General features: G+C 45.2%; 1 protein-coding gene across 1 annotated transcript in view; it reads right to left on the reverse strand.

The window, feature by feature from the left end:
• The window catches only part of CHN2 (chimerin 2), a 224,467-nt gene extending 220,127 nt beyond the window's left edge, over positions 1-4,340 (reverse strand). The window contains exon 1 of the mRNA XM_006088750.3: positions 4,221-4,340. Within this exon, the coding sequence (XP_006088812.1) occupies positions 4,221-4,269 (49 nt within the window). The 5' untranslated portion in view covers positions 4,270-4,340. The remainder of the gene's footprint in view (positions 1-4,220) is intronic.
• Between the last annotated feature and the right edge of the window lie 18,133 nt (positions 4,341-22,473).

The following is a 22,473-nucleotide window of genomic DNA, read 5'->3' on the forward strand; positions in this document are numbered from 1 at the left end:
CCCTTTAATAGTTAATATTTTACTTAGTTTAGTTACTTAAAAACATCTCATAGAGTCTTTATTAGTTTACTTGAGTTTTCTTTTCTTTACTATGTGCAATTATCCATTTCGCAATCACATTATTATATGCAAAATGTTCTTATTTCAATTATAAAAGCAACTATAACCCATGATGATTAAGAAAACTATTTTGCAAATCAATCATTGTTTTCTTCACAGTATAATCAAAGGCTAGATTAAAGGCTTAAGGATAGAGACTTTTTTCCGATTTAAAAAAATAATAAAGGTAATCAAACCTTCTTGCCAATCTAGGTGATTGTGAAATTTAATTACCAGCAGTTATCTTTAAAACAAAGGCAAAGCAATTTCTTAAATTTCTGAAGAGTTCTCAAAAAAATGTATTTCAAAATTAATTTTAACTTGATTATTGTATTTGTTATGTGTTGCTTTTTTTTCTAATTCCTCCAAGGAGCAAAATTTATTCACACCAAGCATGCAGGTGCTACATTCTATGCTAAATGCTCCACGCACATTATCTCATTTAATCCACATAATATTTCTATTAAGTGGGTCCATTTCATATAGATGAAATGACACATGTGGGTGACGGGGTTCAACAACAGCAAGTGTGAACATTCTCAGGAAAGTCAGATAACTTTGGGCTTAATACTGAGTAAATGATTAGATTTTTACTCTGTGCAAACACACCCAAACCTGAATCTTCCACAGCTATTTCCATAAGAGAGGTTTAACCCATGTTATTCGAGTTCACCTCTCCACATGCTGGATACTACAGAATCAACTGTCAATTGCCCAAATATGTCCTAGGGCATCCAGAGCTGTGTCATTAACCACACTGGTGCCTGAACAGAAAGAAAGCCTCCTACATCCGCAGCAGAAATATGCAGTCTGGCAGCTCTAGGTGTGATGCTGCTTATGGGCTTATGAGCAGAGAAGAGGAACCACCAAGATCAGTAGCCCTAAGAAAGGAAGTTAAAAATCAGGTCATGAACTTCATCTCCAGGCCTTTGCCTAAGCTCTTTCCTCTTCCTGAAATACCTTTCCTTTTCTCTGATTTCTGGAAAAATCCTACTCATGCTTCAAGTCCCATCTCATAGGTTATTTCCACTGACTCCTCTAAACTGAGGTCATCCTCTCTTTCCTGCTATCTCCTCCACGTAATTCATTTTATCCAACTGGAATACAGATTGATATGTGCTTGTCCACCTCTAATGCTGGAAGGTGAGGGAGAGGGTCTTCATTCATCTTTCTATTCCAAACACTTGGGCCAATGCCTGAAACTTTAAAGACACTTAATAAATGCTTGTTTAATGGCGTTCAGACCTTGAGATCAAGTTTAACATGCAATACAAGAGGCAGATTTTCTGTGTGTTGGACTTATTTTGCACCCAAAGTCTAAGCTAGTGACTGCCTTTTTTCTCATTACTCCAAGGAGCAAAACTTATTCACACCAAGCACTTAGCTGCCACACCCTGTGCTAAATGCTCCACACACATAATCTCATTTAATCCCGGCAACATTCCTCTGAAGTAGGTCCTATTACTAGATCTGCCCTCATTTATGGATGGGTAAATTGATATTTAAAGAAGTTCAATAACACCTAAAGTTACCCAACTGGTCAGTGGTGGTGCCAGAACTCAAGGACAATAATCCTAGAACTTCAGAGCGAGAAGCAATCCCAAAATTATCTTCCTCACTTAACGTCCTTGAAGCTGAGGCTTCTAACTTACTGCCTGGCACATAGTAGGTCCTCCAAAATGGTGATTGACTGATTGATTCTGACCTTTGCCTGGGAGAACCCAGCTGCCATCACCAACAGGCTCTATTCTTTCCTGCCCAACATCTCTCACAGGTGTGAATTGCTGGCGTCCTCTGAATTATTCATGATCCACGCCTTGAGAAGTGTGCTTAAAAAGAGAACTACAGTTCTCATTATTTTTCAAGACAAAATGCCTGACTAATTGGTGAATTAGATAATATAAGCTTCTGCTCCATGTCGACACGCACCAAATAATACATCCATGCCCACTTTTTGAATTTCAGCTTTCACGTGATACCCCAGTTTCTATTATAAAATAGTGGTAGCTGAGAAGCAAAGAGAACCATTACAAGCATCTCTAGCCTGCCTGCAAAGCAATGACCCGTCACCTAAAGCTGACTCTGTGCCTCAGATCCACACGTGCTTCTGAAGGCTGAGTTAGGGTCTTTAAGAAGAGTTCTTAAGCTAGATCAACACCTGAGAATTCAGATGCCAGGTCACCTGTAATTCATGGCATCAGTCAATCATGACTGATTGCCTCAGGGCCCTTCCTCCATTCTTCCTTCCCTTCCAGTTGTCGGCAAACTGCGGCTCTCGAGACACATGCGGCTCTTTGGCCCCTTGAGTGTGGCTCTTCCACAAAATACCGACTTCTGCCCATGGGCCACGAAGTTTCAATCGCACTGTACGTGCACGCCCGCACGTGGTATTTTGTGGAAGAGCCACACTCAAGGGGCCAAAGAGCCGCATGTGGCTCGAGAGCCACGGTTTGCCGACCACAGCTTAGCCAACTCTCCCTCCTGAGTTGATTTTCCAAGTGGGAAGTTTTATGAGAGGGATAACCATCTGCTAATCGTGAGCCAACATCACTGTATTTTAAATTCAATGTTAGTCAACCATAATGAATTGAAAAGCAGCAGCAGTGGTTTGGGGGTACTAAAAATAAGCTGTAGCAGTTGCTGAGTTCTCAGAATTAAAACCCAAAGCGGTCAACTTGTTGCTGCTCTTAATCAGATATGACTGCTCTAACCCATTGGCTACCATGACGAGGACCTTGAACTGTAACTGTACCATAGGCCTAACAACACTGTGCTTGTGGCTAGCTGGCGGTGATCGAGAATGGAAGTGCTGTTTCCCTGGAACTAAACCTGCCCAAGAAGATAACAGATGGCTTTCAGGCGATCACCTGTGGCACATCACAATTGCACCTTAGTCAAATTCACCTGGCATTTATGATTTAATTAGTCACACATCCACAGATATGGTTCTGTGATGCCTGGCTTGCTGTCTAATGCCTCCAACAAGGTGATTCTTCTTTTGAATTTAATTTTGGGGTAACAATAAAGCAACAACACACAAAAGGAATTAATACATATTAATACATTGAGCATTTCCATTGGGTCGTCGAGACCTTCTTGACCCCTGCATACTGTATACTACACTAAATGTCTTATCAGATATCCCTTGAAGGTTTGTCATTAAAGTTTTCAGGGGCCAGAGAGGGAGGAGAATTCTACCTAATGCATCACTGTGATTCGGTTCCTGTCATACTCAGAAACCAGGGAAAGGGGGGGGTGCTTTTATTGATTCCTGCTCCTTTGGATTCATTAGCAATTTTTTCCTCTTCAATTAAACCCACTGATCAACCATAGAAAAGCTGAAAGAAGCCCTCCCTTTGCTCAGCTGCACTTGGAGGAAAAAAAAATGTATGCCTGGAAAGTAAAATTACAGAGCGTATTCCAGGAGGCCACACAGGGAAAATCAATCTCTTTCGCTCCTCTCTCTCTCTCTCTCTCTCTCTCTCTCTCTCACACACACACACACACACACACACACACACACACACAGCCAGGCAAATTGTCAGTGGCTAGGGCTCTGCCTCCTGTTTGCTAACTCGCTTCAATCAGGACCAAAGGACACAATCCCTTCATTACTTCCATCTCAAACCCATGCCCCAAACGTGTGTCTCCACGGAGCTAATTTCTGAAACAAACAAAGAAAATCAAGTCTGCGAGGAGCGAGGGTTTGCTCCCCTGTGCCTTGAATGCGGGCATCCAGCTTAGTAGTGGCGCTGCCCTGAGAGCGGGTCGGGGCGCCCGGAGTCGCCCTCACCTTCCCCGCCCCGCCAGCCCGGGTTCCAGCGGCGCCAGAAAGTGAGAGCCAGCCCTGCTCCCCTCGCTTCCCCCCGCTGCTCTCCAAGCCCCCCGATCGCCCGCGTCCGCAAACTAAGGGCGCCACCGCTCTCCCATCTCCGCGCTGCCAGATGTCAGCGGGCACCGAGGGTCCTGGCCACCCAAACAAGTGTCACACCGGACGCTCGCTCTCACTCTGAGCGCGCGGGCACCGCGGCCACAGGTAGGCTCTGCCCATCCCGGGGAGCGGGCGAGGGCAGGGGGCGAGAGACCCAGCTCGCAGCCGCGCCCGACAGGCTGAAACTCACCGGAGGACACGGAGGAGCCGGACAGACTGGAGTTGCTGGACGCTGCCATCTCCGCGCGCCCCGCACGTCGCTGTAGCTCAGCCCCGGTGAGGACGCAGCCTCCGCTGCCCTCGCCCGGCCGCTCCCGGCTGCCGCGGCCCCCAGCCCATGGCAAAGTCCTGGCGGCGCGCAGAGAGCACCAGCCTCTGGACTCTGCCTGCACTTCCTGCTCCACCAGATGACGCGCTGCCGCCGCCGCTATTTATTTGTGGTTTCCGTCCCTCTCGGCGCCTAAGCCCGCTGTTCTCCCGGTGTCCGGGGGTAGGTAGGTGGGAACGGAGGGAGGCCAGGAGGCGGCGGAGCGGACCGATCGTGCCTCCAGCCGAGCCCAGCTGCGGTTAGCGCTCCCCCGCGCACGGCGGGGACCAGGGCGCCCGGGTGTCCCTGAGCCGCGCCGCCAGCTCCCCGCACCCTCCCTTGCGCTCCTGCCTTCCCAGCCGCACTTCGAGCAGCCCGGGCAAGGGCGGTGGGAGACAGACAGACAGAGCGACCTCCCCCTCCTCCCTCCGCCCCAACTCCGCTCGCGCGCGCACACAAAGGAAGGAGAGGAGACTGGGGAGCTGGTTCAGCTGCGGCGGGCTTGACAGCACCTGCCTCGGAGGCTGGAGGGGGAGGCTGTGGGCTGCAGGGCAGGAGGACACCGGACCAAGGAGCGGGACCCCTAGGTGCCGGGGAAGCCGCGGGGGGCGGGGGGCGAGGGGCGAGTGTGGCTGCAGCGCGCAGAGCTGCTCCAAGGGTTTGAACGCGACCAGGAGTGGGGAGTGGGGAGAAGGTGTTGGGACTCGCTGAGCCCCGCCAGACTAAGGAGCGGCGAGCAGGCCCGGTTGGAAAGGGTGGGGGTGGGGTGGGGGAAGGCGGGGTCACTGAGGACACGTTGTTTGGCAGAAGGGGGCCTGGGAAGCCAGGGGGACTGTGGAGCCCTCCTTCCACTCCCCTCCAAATTGTCCTTTGTTGCTCTGGAGCTGATGGTCCCAGCCCTGCAAGAAGGTAAGTTTTCTGAAACACCCTCACAACACCCAGCAAGCCAATCCAGCTGCCCCAAGTGCCCCAGCTTCGGATGGTGCCCGCAGGCCCACTGGACTTTTGAGGTTGGCCTTCCAGGAAATAGACACGTTCCTAATATATCACCAGCCCCACACAAAGCCGGGTGTCTCAGAGAAGGAGGTTCTCTACTTCCTCTTGCAGAGGATCCGCACAAAAGGCAGAAGCCTGGCCACAGGTCCCACTGTGCCTTTTCAGGATCAGGCCCTGCTCAGGTGTGTGAGAGAGACTGGAGCACACGGTGTGTCCCTTCCCCCTGTATTTAAACCTAAATTAATTTCGCTGGGAGGAAACACCATGCAGATTTAAAAAAAAAAAAAGTCTATTTCACGCTCCCAGCAGGGTAATCGGTTCTTTCAATCCGGAAGCAACAGAAAACTGTGAAATTTGAACAGAAATTGTTAGATCAAAGGGAAGAGCAAACATTAAAGGGATGAAAGTACTCTCATTATGTAGCAAAGTGGAAAGTGTTCGCATTGGGGAAGTTCAATTTTTAAAAATCTGGTTAAAAGGACATAGTTTTAAAATGATTAGGAGAGACACAGCACAGCAGCAAGTCCCAGGGGCTCCACACCAACCACGCGCCTCACACACAGTGAGTAATAAATGTTGAATTATGCACCCTGGTCACATTTTCTAGTTGATTTAAGCTATTTTTTTTTTAAATTCCCTCCAGGATGCCATCCCATGTGTCTTCCCAATAAGGTTTTTGTTTGTTTGGTTGTGTGTGTGTGTGTGTGTGTGTTTTAATGCAGCTGGATGAATAGTTGAGGGCTCATGAGCACTCTCCAGTCACTGGGGACTGAGTCTCCCTGACCCTCATCTAATGGAACTTGAAACATCCCGCCTGGTATAAAGAGACCCACGCACCCCCACTCACCCTCCCACCTGAAGTTTTCTTCTTTCTGTGCCAGGCAGCCTTAATGCAGCCTAAGCTGGAGCCAGCCCTTCAAGGGACATCTGGCCCATCACAACCTTGACCTCTCTATCAGAATGGAGCTTCCTGTTTTCCCAGAGTTCTTCTCATCAAAGGCAACATCTACTTGTTGGACAAGAAACCTACGTGTCCCTCCAGGACTTTAGACAGGCAGCTATCTAACTGGGCTGCCACTTAGTTGTCACCATCTGGGTTTTGAAGACGATAACATCTGGTTTCAAACTCTGGTCCTGCCACTTATTAGCTATATGGCCTTGAGCAGGTTACTTACACTCACTGAGCCTTCGTTTCTCCACCTGCAACCAAGGCCCTCGACATAGGGCGCTGTGAAGATGAAATGAGTTGATAATGGTAAAGTCACAGTGTAACTGACAAAGTTCAGGCTCCATAAGTGACAGTAAATGGTTCACTTAACAGACGGAACCTACGATTTGAACAACTTTTGCTTTCTCCATTGCACCTGGAGATACCTAATCAGCAGTGACTTCTTCTGTGAGGGAAAATGTCCAATCTCTGGCCCAATGTTAATACGGTATCTTTCTTGGCCCAAATTGAGCAACACGTCTCATGACTCATCTCAGAAGTCTCACAAACGGATGTCAAGTTCTGTTTCTGCAGTTTGGAGGACAATAGCTACCTTCACAGGGCTGTATAGTTGTTAGAGAACGTGCAGCGTGGTCCTGCGAAGTAGATGATTCTTATTATCCCAAAGTGACAGCTGAAGGGACAGGGCAGAGGGGCACTTGCTGTGAAGGCGCCCTGTGCCGTACAGATGTAGAGTAAGACAGACTAATGTTTTCCCACTGGTTCCAAAGGCCAGGAGCAGGACGTAAAGATAACAGACGTGCTGAATGGAAACGGGGTGAGTGGGGAGGCTTAGCTTGTGGGAGGAGGTGGAGGGGAACTCTGAAGTCCATCATTTTGAAGAACCCAGAAAAAGCTCCAGATTTCAGAACTAAACTCTGAACGTTGATTAATCATTTGGAATGTTAAAGCCATAACCAGTGGAGAAAGCTCAGCAGGCATGATCGCTTACTAGCATTTTTCTTAGGTTCGGAGGCCTAAAGCGCTTGCTGCTCCTGCAAACATTTACTATCAGTAAATGAGCAGGAGGTGGCTGGCACATGACGCTAAGCCCCTCCTCAGTAGGCTCAGGACCTGTTTGTGGACCTCCCAAAGCATCTCTCCAAGTGAAACAGTAAAAAAAAGAATAATAAAGCTTTTGCATTTTATTCATTCATGTATGTCCTTAATTCTAGGCAATACCTATTTTTTTAATTTTTATTTTTTATTTATATATTTTTTGCCAATGGAAAGGGACATATTGGTACTATAAAGATCTTAGGTCTGTTTGAAGAAGATTTTTTAAGGTATGAATACCTTCTTTCTTTAAATATTGAAAGAGTTATAGGATGAAAGAAGTTGTGTTGATAATTTGGTCCATTTTGGATTAAAAGCTACAATTGGTTTCAGCTCTCATGCCAACTTTGCATTTAAGGTCTTCCCACCTTCCCTTTCCAAACCTATTTCCTGTTCTCCCCTTCACACATGCAACCCCTTCTCACTGTGCCCGGCCCAGCGAAGGGGGTAGCACCCGCCTTTTCTACGTCCTCCCTGTTGGGCACGCTCCATATCATGAAAGTTCAAGTGGAAGCACCTTCCTAGAGAATCTTCCCTGATCCCCGAGCCAGACACCAGCTCTCCTGTTGAATTCCTCTAATCCTTTCTCTAGACCGCCCCATTGGCAGATGCTCTGTCCTGTTTGGCTGGTAAGTTTGCAACATATTGTATCTCCCTTCTCCATTAAGAGCTTCCAGGGGCCCGGTCCTTATCTGGCCAGCCTTTGTGTTCCCTACCACGTTTGCACACATTAGGAGCTTTTAGACGGTATTTGTTGAATAGATGAGTAGACCAAGGAACAAATGACTCCATACATGGTTCTCAAGGACACGCCAATTACATGTCACATCAGTAGCTGTGACCACTCAGCCACAGAGGATGAGTGCAAAGCAGTGGACGTGTGTGTCCAGACACTTCTGCTGTTTACAACAACAACAACTGAAATGATGAAAACCTAAGACTAAAATTTTAATGGAGTAAATGTTTGCAACCCCAACCCCACCTCCATCACCGGCTGTTACAACTCCTGTACTTCACTGTTTACAGAGTAGCTCGGATGCTACTGTAATTTGTTTATTTTTGCTTTACTGTTCCTTTGAAGTTTAAAGGCAGACATGGAAACACTGCAGGGGGTGTGGCTGCGGTGGTGGGAGCTGGGCTCCCGCGACCCTGGCACTCTGGGGTGTACGTGAAGGTCATTGCTCCCCTCGGCGCTACGCACAGAATGAAATATTCCTTACTTTCAAGATTAATCCAGTGGCTGCCATGCACAGGAGACTAGTGGGGCTATTTGTCAACTAGCTTTAAATATTTTATGGCAAATACTCCACTCTGCCCTGAAAATGGGTCCTTTCGCCATCAATTTCTCAACATCGATATACTCTTTGTTGGAGTGAGCCGCATTTCCCTTTGTAGCTAGAGCAGTGTTTCTAAATACAAAGATGCCTAGTCCTGTTAAAGGGAAAACATTGGCTCTTTGGGGTAAGGACAGGCATACCTAGAGGCTGAAGCTCAGAAAGACTCCGTTTCCCTGGAAGTGGGGAGACGGCCCAGGGTGGGTTTACCCAGCAGACAGCTCAGACCTGCCCAGAGCAGCCCTGCCTCTGAACAAAAGGAGCCCACACCTGGGGTGCAGACAAAGGGAGGCCGCCTCAGCTACCCAAGTCCCAGATCACATCGCCGGCTGCTGGGGACCCCTAGTGGCCACACTTGCCGCCAGCACAGATGCTCCTGAATGTCCTCACTGACACGAGGAGGGGTCAGGTCCAGGGGCATGCCCTGACTCCCATTTGGCCACTTAGCTGGCCAAGATCAGACACCCACACCCATGCACACTTATGCCACGCAGCCAGCTACAATCTCTTTGACTTGAAAGCCGGACAGACACAGAGAGAGAAATAAAGGAGGGTATTTCTTTCTGAAGAAAAAGAAAATCAGAAACTCATTGAATGTGTTTTCTTCTGCGTAAGGCCTCTCCTGGCTTTGTTTCCTGACATGTTAGATTTCAAAAATCTCTCCCACCTCCATGCACTAAGACATCTAGGCTGAGCTAAAGTGAAGTCTGCTCTGGGCAAAGTTGTGCAGTGAGTTTGTTTATTGTGTCTTCTGGGGCACCTCTGGCTTTATGCTCCTGCACGATCAAAATCTGCTTCCACGGGGGTTTGATGGATTGATCCTCTGCTGTCCATCCATCTACACTCTCATTAATTCCCTCTGTGATGTCTGTTGAGCCCTGGGGAGAAGGATATGAGGAAACCACATCCTTGCCCTGTGCATCCTGTAGTCTGACCCCTTCTACCCTTCCTGGGAAATATACATTTCAGCGGGGACATTGCACAGAAATGATCTCTAACTGGAAATTACAGGTAGGTATTATCCATCGGGTATCAACTTTCTTTTCATATTTTTTAAAACAAAACCTCCAAAATCAAACCTCAAAGTCTATCTCTAGATAACTAGCATCTTCTCATGCACAGGGTTAGCTTGTCAGCTCAGGGAACCAAACGAATACTCTGAATGTTCTGTGCCTTCGCTTCCCAGAAAGAGGTCTGAATCATTATTTCCATCTCTTTGCCTGTGGCAGCTATGGATTCAGCAACAAAGTAGGAATATCTTTTTTTTTAAATCTTCTTAAGGAGGGAGGGTAAATGGCGTTGGAGGAAAGCTAACAGACAATATCTGGGCCAATCTTCTGATATAGAAAACATATTTTAGCCTTTTGCAAATATAGAGTGGTGCAAATGCAGTTGTTTCCAGTTGTTTGTATGGGAAATAGTATAGTAATTACTAAATAATAACAGTACAAGAATAAATTCAGTGTTTCTCATATTCCCAACTGTAAACCTACTTTTGCCACACCCTGGATTTTAGATTTGCTTGTAAAACCAGACATGAAAAAATGCTTTCAGGAAAGTTTACATAACTTGCGCAAGGTCACACAGCAAATAAATAATAAACTAGAATTAAACTCCATAGATACACATTAAACTTAAACATTAATCTTAGTTTCCTGCTATTTCTAGTGCGGTTACTAATACCAGGTTCACCGCATTTGTGAGGACCAAATGCAATAATAGGCATAATACAGTGTTTACCACACAGACACCCTGTTGGTGGCCCGGGGTCTGTTCCTTAGAGCAAAGCACAGTGCCCTGACCTCTGCATTTCCAGAGCAGCCCGGAAGAATAATGGTCTGACGCAAAAGTAAATTCCATCTCTACCTGCCACCCCTATGATACATCGCCTGTATGAGGCACATTAGGACATATGGAGCCTGGGCTTTGGAGACAAATCCCAGCTCAGAGTCTGACTCTGCATACCGTCTGGTGACCTTGGACGAGGAGCTTAACTTCTTCTCGTTCTCAGTCTCCTTAAGACAGAGATAACACCTCATTTTTATATAAAAGACGATGGCACAAGTGTACTCAGGAATATTAATTACAGCAAGTATTTTCTAATGGTAGAAAGTGGACATTGCTGGGGGGAGGGGGGTCAGAATCTTCAAGGAGTTGTGTGTGGGTGGAATATAAAAAGGTACGCTCGAGTTCTCGCCTCTCTCTCTCTCTCTCTCTCTCTCTCTCTCTCTCTCTCTCTCTCTCTCCCTGTCTCTCTCTCACACACACACACCACAAGATGGTATGCCTCCCGTTGATCTCGCCCAGCCTCCATGGATAAGAACCCTGGTAGAATGGGAAGTAGGACACTGTGAAAGAGTGTAGGCGGGTTACTTAATCTCTCCACCAAACCTGGCCCCATGAGATAAAGGGGAGGAGACCAACATGTGGTGAGGACCACTGTGCTGTTACTTTGATCACCACTCTCAGCATGCTTCCTGCCACTAGTGATACGGAAAAATCACCTTCCACGTAATAATCACTCGCCACGCGCAGGGCCATGCTCGGCGCTGTGTACACATGATCACAGACTCAACAGTCCTGGAGTGAGAATCGTGAGCTCCATTTTCCATTTGGCGAAACTGAGGCCAGGAAACTTAGGTTACACCTTAATCAAAATGCATGACAACCCTAGTGGCAGGTATTACCATCCCCACTTTATTTGGTTATGAAACAAAAAATGAGGGAGGGTAAATAATTGATCAAGGTTACACGCATCGATTTGAACCTAGCCTTTGGCTGACTCTTCAGAACATGATAAAAGAAAATTTACCCTTTAGTTTTTGTTTGAAGTTCATTTTTTCTGCTTTTTTTTTGGTAAATATTTTCCTGGTGGAGCCTTTACTTGGGTGAGGATTGACGTCTTTAAAATATATTTTCCTTTTTAAAAATGTCTTTATTGATTTTTAGAGAGAGAGGAAGGGAGAGGGAGAGAGAAACATTGATTGGTTGCCTTCTGTTAGCACCCCAACCAGGGATCAAAGCTGCAAACCTGCCCGGACCTGAAATGGAACCAGTAACCTTTCGGTGCAAGGGATAATGCACACTGGCCAGGGCTAAAATACATTTTCTTTAAATGTATTCCTACTTGAACCTAGAAGGATACTGTCATTATCCTCACCTAAAACACAAACCTTTGTGTAGGCCAGGCTCTGGAGAGTGCACAGGCCTTGTGTTCTGACTCGAAGGGCCTGAGCAGCGTCAAGCATAGTGTTAGGGAGACCAGGAAGGCATTTACCCAAGTGAGGGGATTCCCAGGCACCAAGAATGCTCCTGATCACAACTCCATCCTATGCAGCTTCCCCATGCGGGACCTTCCATAAACGGAAGTGTCCCTTCTTTGTCTGATTCAAAAAGTACTGTGAACACCTCCTAGAATTCACTAAACCAAGTACCTTTTTCACCTGAGTGAGTTCCCTCTCCCAAAGGCTGATTTTAACACCAAGGGGAAGACCAATTCATAGGACAGGGCTATATGCCAACGTCATGTCTATTCACCTGGGAGTCTTGCTAAAATGCAGGTTCAGATTCAGCAGGTAGGTGTGGGGCAGGCCCCGATTCTGTATTTCTGACACCTTCCCAGGTGACACCGGTGTCGCATCACCACACTTTGCAGTAACAAGGGCTCTCAGGCCGTGGTCCACAACTCTGCCTGCACCCAAAGGCTTTCAGAAATCCCAACGCCCAGGTCGCATCCCACAACAATCAAATCAGAATCTCTGTGGGTGGGAACCAAACATCAGTATTTTTTTAAAACTCCCAGGTGACTCCAATGAGCTGCTATGGTTTGGAACCATAGATAGGAGATCTGGGGTTCAGAGAAGAGATTATACTGCCGAAGGAGTCAGCCGGGAATAGTGAGGGCTCATGTTGCCCCATCATTTTGCCAGGACTCTCTCGTCACGAAGGAGAGAGAATCAAATTCTTGTCAAGACCTTTCAGAAGACTATGTAACCACAGCCACTGTGATGTGAGAAATAGACTATAATCTAACATTAGGACAGCATTTTTCAATCGGCATGGGGGTGATTCTGTTTCAAATTGCAGTCCACATTATGACTTTTAAAATATACTTCTCGGTAAACAAGCATAAACAATATGCACTTACTTTAGGGCCACTCCCATAAGAGCAGCCAGCTGTCAGGAAGGCAGGTTTTTTCAGCAAATCCACTCTATCATTTCTCAATCAGAAAGAAGATTAGAAATGGGACTTTCGGCTCAGATGGGGTTGAAGGGTGATGTTTATGCCAGAGATATACTTCATGCCACAGCTACAAAAATTGCTTTGGGGAAAGAAAACCCTCAGCTGCTTATGTGTAATGAATTCATGAAAATGAAACGCTTCCCTCAGAAAGAAAGAGGTGAATGCACCTGCCTTCCACTTCCAATGGTGGTAGCAGAGGGGCAAAAAGCAGTGTAGCTGACTCTTTGTACCCAAACAATTTATCCTCATCCACATGCACTCCCACTCCTCAGGGTTGACTCTAAAAAGGTGGCAAGTTAAATGAATCAACGTGTTTATAGCAGTCAATTCAGGTATGATGGTTAATTGTATGTGTCAACTTGACTGGGCCATAGGGTGCCCACATATTTAGCAAAACATTATTCTGGGTGTTTCTGTGGGGGTGCTTTTGGGCAAGATTAACATTTAAATCAGTAAACTGAGTAAAGCAGATGGCTCTACCTGATGTGGGTGGGCCCCATTCAATCAGTTGAAGGCCTGACTAGAACAAAAAGACTGGTCCTCCCTTCAGTAAGGAAGAATTCTTCCTGACAGCCTTCAGCCTTCAGCCCCTTTCCTGCCTTTGGACTGGAAATAAACCATCACTTTCCTAGGTCTCTAGCTTGCTGACTCACATTGCAGACCTGGGACTTACCACCTCCGTAGCCTCCATATGCAAAATATGCATGAGCCAATATATACGTATGTGTGTGTGTGTGTGTGTGTGTGTGTGTGTGTGTCTTATTGGTTCTCTTTCACTGGAGTACTGTGACTAATTCATAAGGGTAACTAATTCATAAGGGTAATTTTTCACCTTTTATACTCCCCCAGGTTTTCTAATTTTTCTATAATGAGCATGTACACAGTATGTTATTAAGTGAACAACAGGAAGGATCGTGTCCTCTTAAACCAAGTGTCTGTACCTCAGAGCAGGGCTGCATCTCAAACTGCATCTCAAACTTTAGAACTGAAACATACTGCATGGGGAGCCGTTAAAACTGCCCCCCCCCCAGACACTCTGATTCAGGAGTTCCGGTGGTGGCGGTGAGTGTCTGCATCTCTCACAAGCTCCCAGCGATGCCACCCCACGGACCCTGCTTGGAGTGGCGAGGTCTATGATGACTCCAATAGTGACCACAGCCCCTTTCCAGGGGACTTCTGTGTTTACTCCACCAACCCAGCCCTTTGCTCACGTCTGCCATGTTTTGCTGTCATCTTTCTTCCTGTGGCTCTTGAGCAATGGGGGGATTCTGGAGGGCAGTGATGGCGTTTGACTATTTTTTCACCTCCCTTCCCTAACCCCCAAAGCTTTCCTATAATAAAATGAAAAACATGTTTGTAGAATCCAACCGAGTTGGGTTGAATTTTTGAATTGACTTTTTCTGTTTTGATCCAAAAGTGAGCAAGAACAGAATGAACACAGTAGGATGCTGTCTGATATTCTCTCCGCCCTGTCGAAGGCATTTAATTTTCTATAAATCTAGCTCCAATCCTCTTCGGGACGGTATATCAAGATCCTTAATGTGACATTTAGGCTTTATGGAATGTGATGATCTTGAGGAACAGTGCATTTACTCAGTGTGTATTTATAGACATGAATGTACAGAATCATCGTGTAGAAAAAAATCTTTGAATGTTGAATTGACTTTTTCTGTTGATCCAAAAGTGTAATATTGGATAAGAATATCCTAGCGTTACACATGGGTAACATTGACTGAATGTGACATGTAGTTGAATATAATGATCTGACAACACTTGGGGAGAAGTCTGAACAATAATACAACTTTATACATTCTCATTTGATCTCCATTTTCATACCCCCTTTTTTACATTCTATGTGTCATATCACAATACCTAGCTTTTGTTTCTTTTTAAAATATTTTTATTGACTTCAGAGAGAGGAAGGGAGAGAGAGATTGAAACATCAATGATGAGAGAGAATCATTGATTGGCTGCATCATGCATGCCCCCTCCTGGGGATCGAGCCCGCAACCCAGGCATGTAGCCCTGACCAGAATCAAACCCGGGACCCTTCAGTTCACAGGCCGATGCTCTCTCTATCCACTGAGCCAAACTGGCTAGGGCCTGGCTTTTGTTTCTTAATGCTGCTTGTGTTCTTGTTGTACTATTGTCAGAACACAATCAGGTTAAAACAATTCTTTTAGGGCATTCCGAATAGAAATCTTCCCCCACTGCTGAGCTTCCTCTGCCTTCCTATTTTTCCAACTCCATCGTTACCCTCTCTTTTGCAGAGCATCCTGCCTGTCATGGTCTCAGAAGAGAAGTTCAGCTTGTCTGCATAGGCATTTGCATGTCTTCATTAAAGGAAGACAGCAAAGTGATTAATGAGTGCTATTTCTCATTTTGCAAAAGGATTATGTCCATTTTTTTATTCTGTATTCAAAGCAATGAAAGAGTCATGAGTTAGCTTAATATCCAATCATTTACAGCATTTATGTTAAGATGTTTTCTTATAAAGCAATCATGCTAACTGTAGACATGTTGGAGGTAAAGGAGGGATCAGTAAAAGAAAAAAAATCATCCATTTTCTCAGCAGCATGAATAAGTACTTTAATAATTTTTGGCATTTTTTTCTCCCTGTGGGGATGAGCAGTGTAGCAGTCTGCTTTTTGCAGTTTACGATATGTGGGAATCTGAACATACCTGTGGGAAAACTTTGTTAGGACCTCTACCAAGAGTGGCTATCTTTGTGTGTTGAAATTATTCTACTTTAATTTTTCTATGTTGGGTAATATTTTTAAATAATTATATTTCGTTTTTATAATTGTATACAATAAGAAAGCTATCTTCATTTTGGAATGAAGCTGTATGAATTATTTCCCCATGTCATTACACATTCTTAATGTGATTTTTAAGTGGCAATAAGTCAATTCGTGACCCCTCTATTAACTGAAATTTAAATTATTCCATAGTTTTTGCTTTTTGTGAATTATGCTGGGATAAGAATCCTTGCACATAAATCTGTCGGTGCCTTTCTGTTTATTTTCTCAAGCTGGCAACGGCAGCCTGAGAAAATAACATGGCAAATGAACATGGCAACGGCTGGTCCTGCAGCTGCCCAACTTGAGAGAGTACCAGACACAGTGGATGCCACACTAGTTTTCTGTTCTGCTGGTTATCTATCAACCCAATAGCGATGTAGCTCATCTGCTCTTTATCAACTGAACTGAATATATAATTTCGATTTTTCATTTTCATGATTTCATTAGTTTTCAAGTCGATTGGCTTCATTGTTCTTCATAGCTTCTTGTTCCTTCATCATAATTGTGATGGTCTCTCACAATGTTTAATCGTGATGCTGGGTATTTTCTTTATGCCCCTTTCCAAACCCATACTCCACCCTGTTGCTCCCTGCTCTGTGCCCTGAGAGGCAGATCAGCTGGGCCACAGGGACAGGTGCCCTTGTCCGGACAGGTTGCTGCCCTCCCCCAGGACTAGGGAATCTTTGCTTTTCATTGATGGGTACAGCATTTGAGCCCAAAGAGTTTCTTTCACTGTCTCTCCCAAGGTCTGATGGCTTTCGCTTCCATCCTTTCCCCGGAAACAGTAAATCTTTGCCTGGATACTGACTGTGGGGAGAAGGGTGTGCTGACCTTCCTACACAGGGAGATGGCTTTGCTTCCACTTCCTCAGCAGCTTGGAGGCCAGCAGCTTTGTTGTTTCGTCCCAACAGCTTAAGGCTTCTGCTTCCCACGAGAGGAGCATCAGGCGCAGTGCCAGTGACTCCTGCAGCCCGTGCCACCAAGAGGTGCTCTCTCCAGCCTCTTCACCTTGGTGACCACAGAGAGGAGCTTGGGAGTGGGTACAAACTCCCCTTGTGTCTGGAGCCCCCAGTTATTCTAAGCCAATATACTAGTGCACACTCAGCTTTTAGGATTTTAAAAAAAGTCTTCTTCCCCATGCTGTGGCAGCCGCCTCTTCCCGCCATGCACTGCCAACAGTAAAGGAAATCATGCGTTTTGACTCTCGTTGGCGGGTGACTTTTACTCCTTGAACTTCCGTTTCCTGACCATGGGACCTCAGCTCTCGGATGAGCTCATGAAAGGGATGGTTTTGAAGAGGGACTGTCAGTGTGTTATTAACAGCATCACCGCTCACTTCACAAGCACTCTGGGTTGGAGGGTGAATTACAGGGTCAGGGAAGGTATGGCCCAAGCTCAAAGCCACCGGCACTTGGCAGATGGCCTTCAGGGCAATGCCAGTGGCAGGGCTCACTGCCTCTCTGGGTTCCCGCTGTCTTATTTGCTAACTGGGAGAATTTTCCTGTAAACTCTGACATGCATTTAAAAATATGGGTGTGTTTTTTAAAATAACAACACTATCTTATCCAGCACTTTTTAGTTATTATATAAAAGAAAGACTCCTCTAGATATCTAGTAAGTCATAAGCATAAGTTGAAAAAAATGTTTTATAATGTTAAAATTTTAATTTACCTTTTTCCTTATTAAGATGAATGATTCTAAAAGTTGTTGATTCTGATGGTTGCGTAAGTCAAAATGCATTGGTTAATGTGAAAATGGTTAATATTTTAAAAATGGAATCCATTAACGTAAAAGACTGACTTAATAATCTTTCCTCAAATACTCAAACAGTTCAAATTATCTGGAGGGTGTTAACATGAATAATTTAAAATTAATTTTCCAACTGCAATAGAAATAAAATTGATTTTGAGCATTTTCCTGGTTATTTTTAACAAAAAAATTTTTTTTGACAAATGATGAATGGATGGTTACATGATGACAGATAGACAGATAGATTAATAAATAGATTGTTGTTACAGTATACTAAGGTAAACTTTAGACACCAATATTATAACCAAAGTGAGCCTAAGGTTAGAAGTCAGAGGAGTCCTGGGCCCCAAGTCAATCAACTAGTTACAACAAACCAACTAACAGAAATCAGCCAACTTGCCTACAGCGCCTGTGGTACCGAGACCTCAGTGGGACTGGATCCTGGAGAGAATGTGATTCTGAGATTTAATGATCCACAGTAAGATGTTTCATCAAAGGACTGGACATTTCAGGAATTCCTGGGTTCCATTTAGGTGGCAACGTAACCAAGCATATTATCATGATCTAGCTGACCCTGTATCTGACTTGGCTAATCTGGCTGACTAGATGCTTGTCTCCTTCCTCCTCATCATTCCATGAGTTTTCCCCATGCACAGCCCATGTTGACTCCTCAGTTGAGGAGGACAACCTTCTCAAATAGAGCTGATTATTCTTTACAGTCAAGAATATAATAGACCATAGCCAGTTTGGCTCAGTGGATAGAGTGTCAGCCTGTGGACCAAAGGGTCCCAGGTTCGATTCTGGTCAAGGACACATACCTTGGTTGCAGGCTCCTCCCCAGCCCAGGCCCATGCCCTGGTTGGGGCTTGTGCAGGAGGCAACCAATTAATGTGTTTCTCTCACATCGATGTTTCTCTCTGTCTTTCCCTCTCTCTTCCACTCTCCCTAAAAATTGGGTGAGGATTAACAAACAAAAAACAAAAAAAGAGTATAGGAATGGGGGGTTCCCCCCCAAGTCAGCTCGTAAGTTCCAAGAAGATATGCTTGCAAGCTTCAGTTACAACTACTTCGTTCCTTAAAAATGATAGGTTCAGTAGTTGGCATTTCCCCACCCCTCTCTGGCAGACCAAATAATGGCCCCTAAAGATATCCTTATCCTAACCCCTAGACCTGGGAATACATTACTTTACATGGCCAAAGGGACTTTGTGGATGTGGTGAAGGTTATAGATCTTAAAATGGGGAGATTATCCTAGATCCGTGGTCGGCAAACTGCGGCTTGTGAGCCACATTCGGCTCTTTGGCCCCTTGAGTGTGGCTCTTCCTAAGCCTTAGGAGTACCCTAATTAAGTTAATAACAATGTACCTATCTATATATTTTAAGTTTAAAAAATTTGGCTCTCAAAAGAAATTTCAATCGTTGTACTGTTGATATTTGGCTCTGTTGACTAATGTGTTTGCCGACCACTGTCCTAGATTATCCAAGTGGATCCAATAAGTACTTAACATTGAAGAACCTTTCCCAGCTATGGTCAAACAAATCCAATGGAAGAAGAGGCAGGAGATATTCAAAACAAGATAGGGACTCGACTCCCTGTTGCTGACTTTGAAAATGAAAGAGGCCACAGAGCAAATGCAGGCAGCCTCTAGAAGCTGAGAGTGACCATGATCAACAGCCAGCGAAAAAATGAAGACCTCAGTCCTACAACCACATGGAACTGAATTCTGCCAACACACCTACATGAGGAAACAGACTCTTCCCCAGAGCCTTGAGAGAAAATGCATCCCTGTACACCCCAGGATTTTAGCTTGGTGAGACCATATCAGACTTATGATCCATAGGACTATGAAGTCACCTGTCTGTGCTGCGTAAAGCCATTTAAGGGTAATCTGTTACAGCATCACTAGGAAACTAACATCCCCCTGTTTTCATGTCTCTTATCGTTCACTGTATACTTCACTCTGTACTGACTCTACCCATGTATTCCAGTGCCTTCATGAGATCTTGTGATGGTCTCAGAAGCACCACTACCGAGGTGAACACAGGGCTGAGCAGGCCCAATCCACGTCCCTTATAAATTGCATTTGGGAGTGATAAGGATGTTGGCAGAGAGAGTACATTCTCCTCTCAAAATGGCAAACTAAACAGGGGCCACGTAAACCTGGAGGTCTCACTATAAGAGAGAACCTGCTTGAGAATAAGGATAACTCAGATCCAGCTCTACCCAGAACACGTAACCTCTAGACATTTTAGTTATCTAACTTCAAAAAACAAGAACAATCCTTTTAAGTTTGGTTTTATTCCCTGCCACTACAAAAGGCTTGGCTGGTAAAATACCAGTGTCCTTGGGTTGCCAAGAGTATTCTAGGAACTGAACATGGTGGCCTCAGGCACAGTGCCTGGGACATAATAGGCCTCATATTATTAGTTATCTTTATCTTTCAGACCTTCTCAAGGAAAGGTTCCTCACTCCTGTCTCCAACTCAAACTCCTAGGACTCTGAAAGGAGCCGTGGAGCCATGGAAAATCCTGCACGAGATGAGAATGTTGATTCATGTGCTCATGAGTTACCTTTCTCATGGAAACTATCAGAATGGAAACTTGGGAGATACCCGAGCTCCCAAGAGTGTATATTGAATTTCAGGCACCGTGATATGGCTATGGAAACAACATTTTAGACCGGGCACCCTTTTATTGGTACCCCTTAAATTATATTTCAAATGAATATCACTTTATTCATTCAGAAGACTGGTTCTGATCACACATCTGTACCTTAAAAAAACCCTTATAAATGTGACTGGAAAAGGATTTATACACACTTGTTATTCTGCACTATATGTTTACAGAATCATCTTGTGTTCCTGTCTGTTATACTACATACTCTGGAGACAATGGCATCTGAGAGAAGGAACCACATTTTTATTTTCCAAGTCAAGAAACGGCCATCTTTAAAACAGTAATATTAGCATTCTAACGTTTACTGCCTTGGATTAAGGCCTAGTCCTTCCTGGCATGTGTTTACGTGGGAAAATGAAAATGCATTCTTTAGAGACACACTGGTAGTTTTCTGAATCATGTCACGTGACTGGATTTGGCTTTAACAAGTTCTATGCTCTGAATCATTTGCCTCTTGGCCAATATTTCGTTTGTGGAATTTGATTAAATAGCATCTCTGAGGCTTTTAGAGCTTGCCTTCCCTGCCCACATGTGAAATAAATATTAAGTCTCTAACCTTACACTCTGGACACAGAAGACCCCCAATAAAAACCTCAGGGCTGCATTGAGGAGGATTCTGGGTAAATTCATCCCCCTCAGGGATCCCCACCCTATTAGCTTATTCCGGTGTGATGCTTTCTTCTGCCAAGCTCAGCCCGAGGGCTCTGAACTGGCTAATGCTGTTGGTTATTCCATTACGCATGTATTATGTTGAATGACATCCCTACAGAATAACCAAGCCCAATTAACAGGTAGTTCTTACAGACCTGGGAGATCCCCAGGGCGCTCCTAAGGGCGTTTTGGTTTCCCCAGAGTGTGGCAGAAAGAAGAAGCAGGAAGCTTATAAGGTGGTGTCAGCACCAGTTATTTCATGAGCTAGAGCAGTGCATATGGAAGCACAGAGCGATGCAATCAGTAGTCAGAACTGGGAACCAGGACCGAACAGGCAGCATACTGAGCTCAGCACCTTTCATCTTGATTGACACACCTTGTAAACAGTCATTTCCAACAAGAGAAATGTGGGCTTGTGTGCATTAGAGCAATGGGTCGGCTGAGTCACAGAGCGGTGGAAGTCATTTCTGCCTGAGGTTAGGCATTTCAGAAAGTCGCTCCGAAGCATTCCACGGAGCTTGGGAACCAAGATACTAGAGGACATACATTTGTCATGTAATGGTTTGTCTGTCTTCAAAATATTCACTAAATATGCAAAAGCCATTATAAATATCACTTGGGGGACAAGTGATTTAATTGAGTCATCAGATGAACAACTGGAGAAAATGTGGACAATATGGGGAGGGGGCCTACCATATTCAGTATCCAAAATTAATGAAAGGAAGGACAAGCCTCCAGCATCAAATAGAACAAATGTTTTATTAGGGACATATATAAAAGAGACCTTGGCCTGAAGAAAGGGGTGATGGCTCATTTTAGGTGTCAATCTGAGTGGGCCAAGGGCTGCTCAGATGAAACGTTGTTTCTGGGCGCATCTGTGAAGGTGTTTCCCATTTAGATTAGCCTTTGAATCGGTGGATTTAGCAGACTGCCCTCCCCGGTGTGACTGAGCATCATCCAATCCCTTGTAAATGTGTATAAAATTCATTTTTTAAGTATGAGCTTTCTTTCTTTTTGATTCAACTGGCCTCATCCAACACCTGACTCACCTGCCTCCTTCTCCCCTACACAACCACCCCCTTAATCTTTAAGCCCTCAGGACAATGGGGTTCTGATCAGCATCAAATAATCTTAGGAACAAAGCCGTGGGTGTGTTGACGAGAGAGAGAGAGAGAGAGAGAGAGAGAGAGAGAGAGAGAGAGAGAGAGAGTGTTAGTTTTGGTCAAACTAGAGATGACATTAAGACCTCAATTGTATTTCAGCTTCAGGCCCAGAAAAACAGTGAAACCAGATGAAGCAAACCCATGGCTGACATCAGGACCAGATGCAATGATCAGCTACCCCCACCCCAGCACTGACCAATCAAGAGAGACCAGGACCCTGACCACAACCCTAAATCCCTTGTCGTCATGATTAATGATTTCCCCCTATATATCAATCCCCTGGAAGCCATCGAGGAGCCAGGTCTTTGTGCATTAGCTCACCTGTGACTCTGGACTGGGCCACTTCTTAAAAATAGACCCTTGCTTTCCTTGCTGCAAGCTCCTGTTCCTGCCTTATGGGGCTTTGATGAGCACAGGCAAACGGACCGTTAGTCCCATGACACCTTGAAATCCTGAACAGAACAAAAGGTGGAGGAATT

The sequence above is a fragment of the Myotis lucifugus genome, unplaced genomic scaffold (genome assembly GCF_000147115.1).
Source record: "Myotis lucifugus unplaced genomic scaffold, Myoluc2.0 scaffold_52, whole genome shotgun sequence".
NCBI lineage: Eukaryota > Metazoa > Chordata > Mammalia > Chiroptera > Vespertilionidae > Myotis > Myotis lucifugus.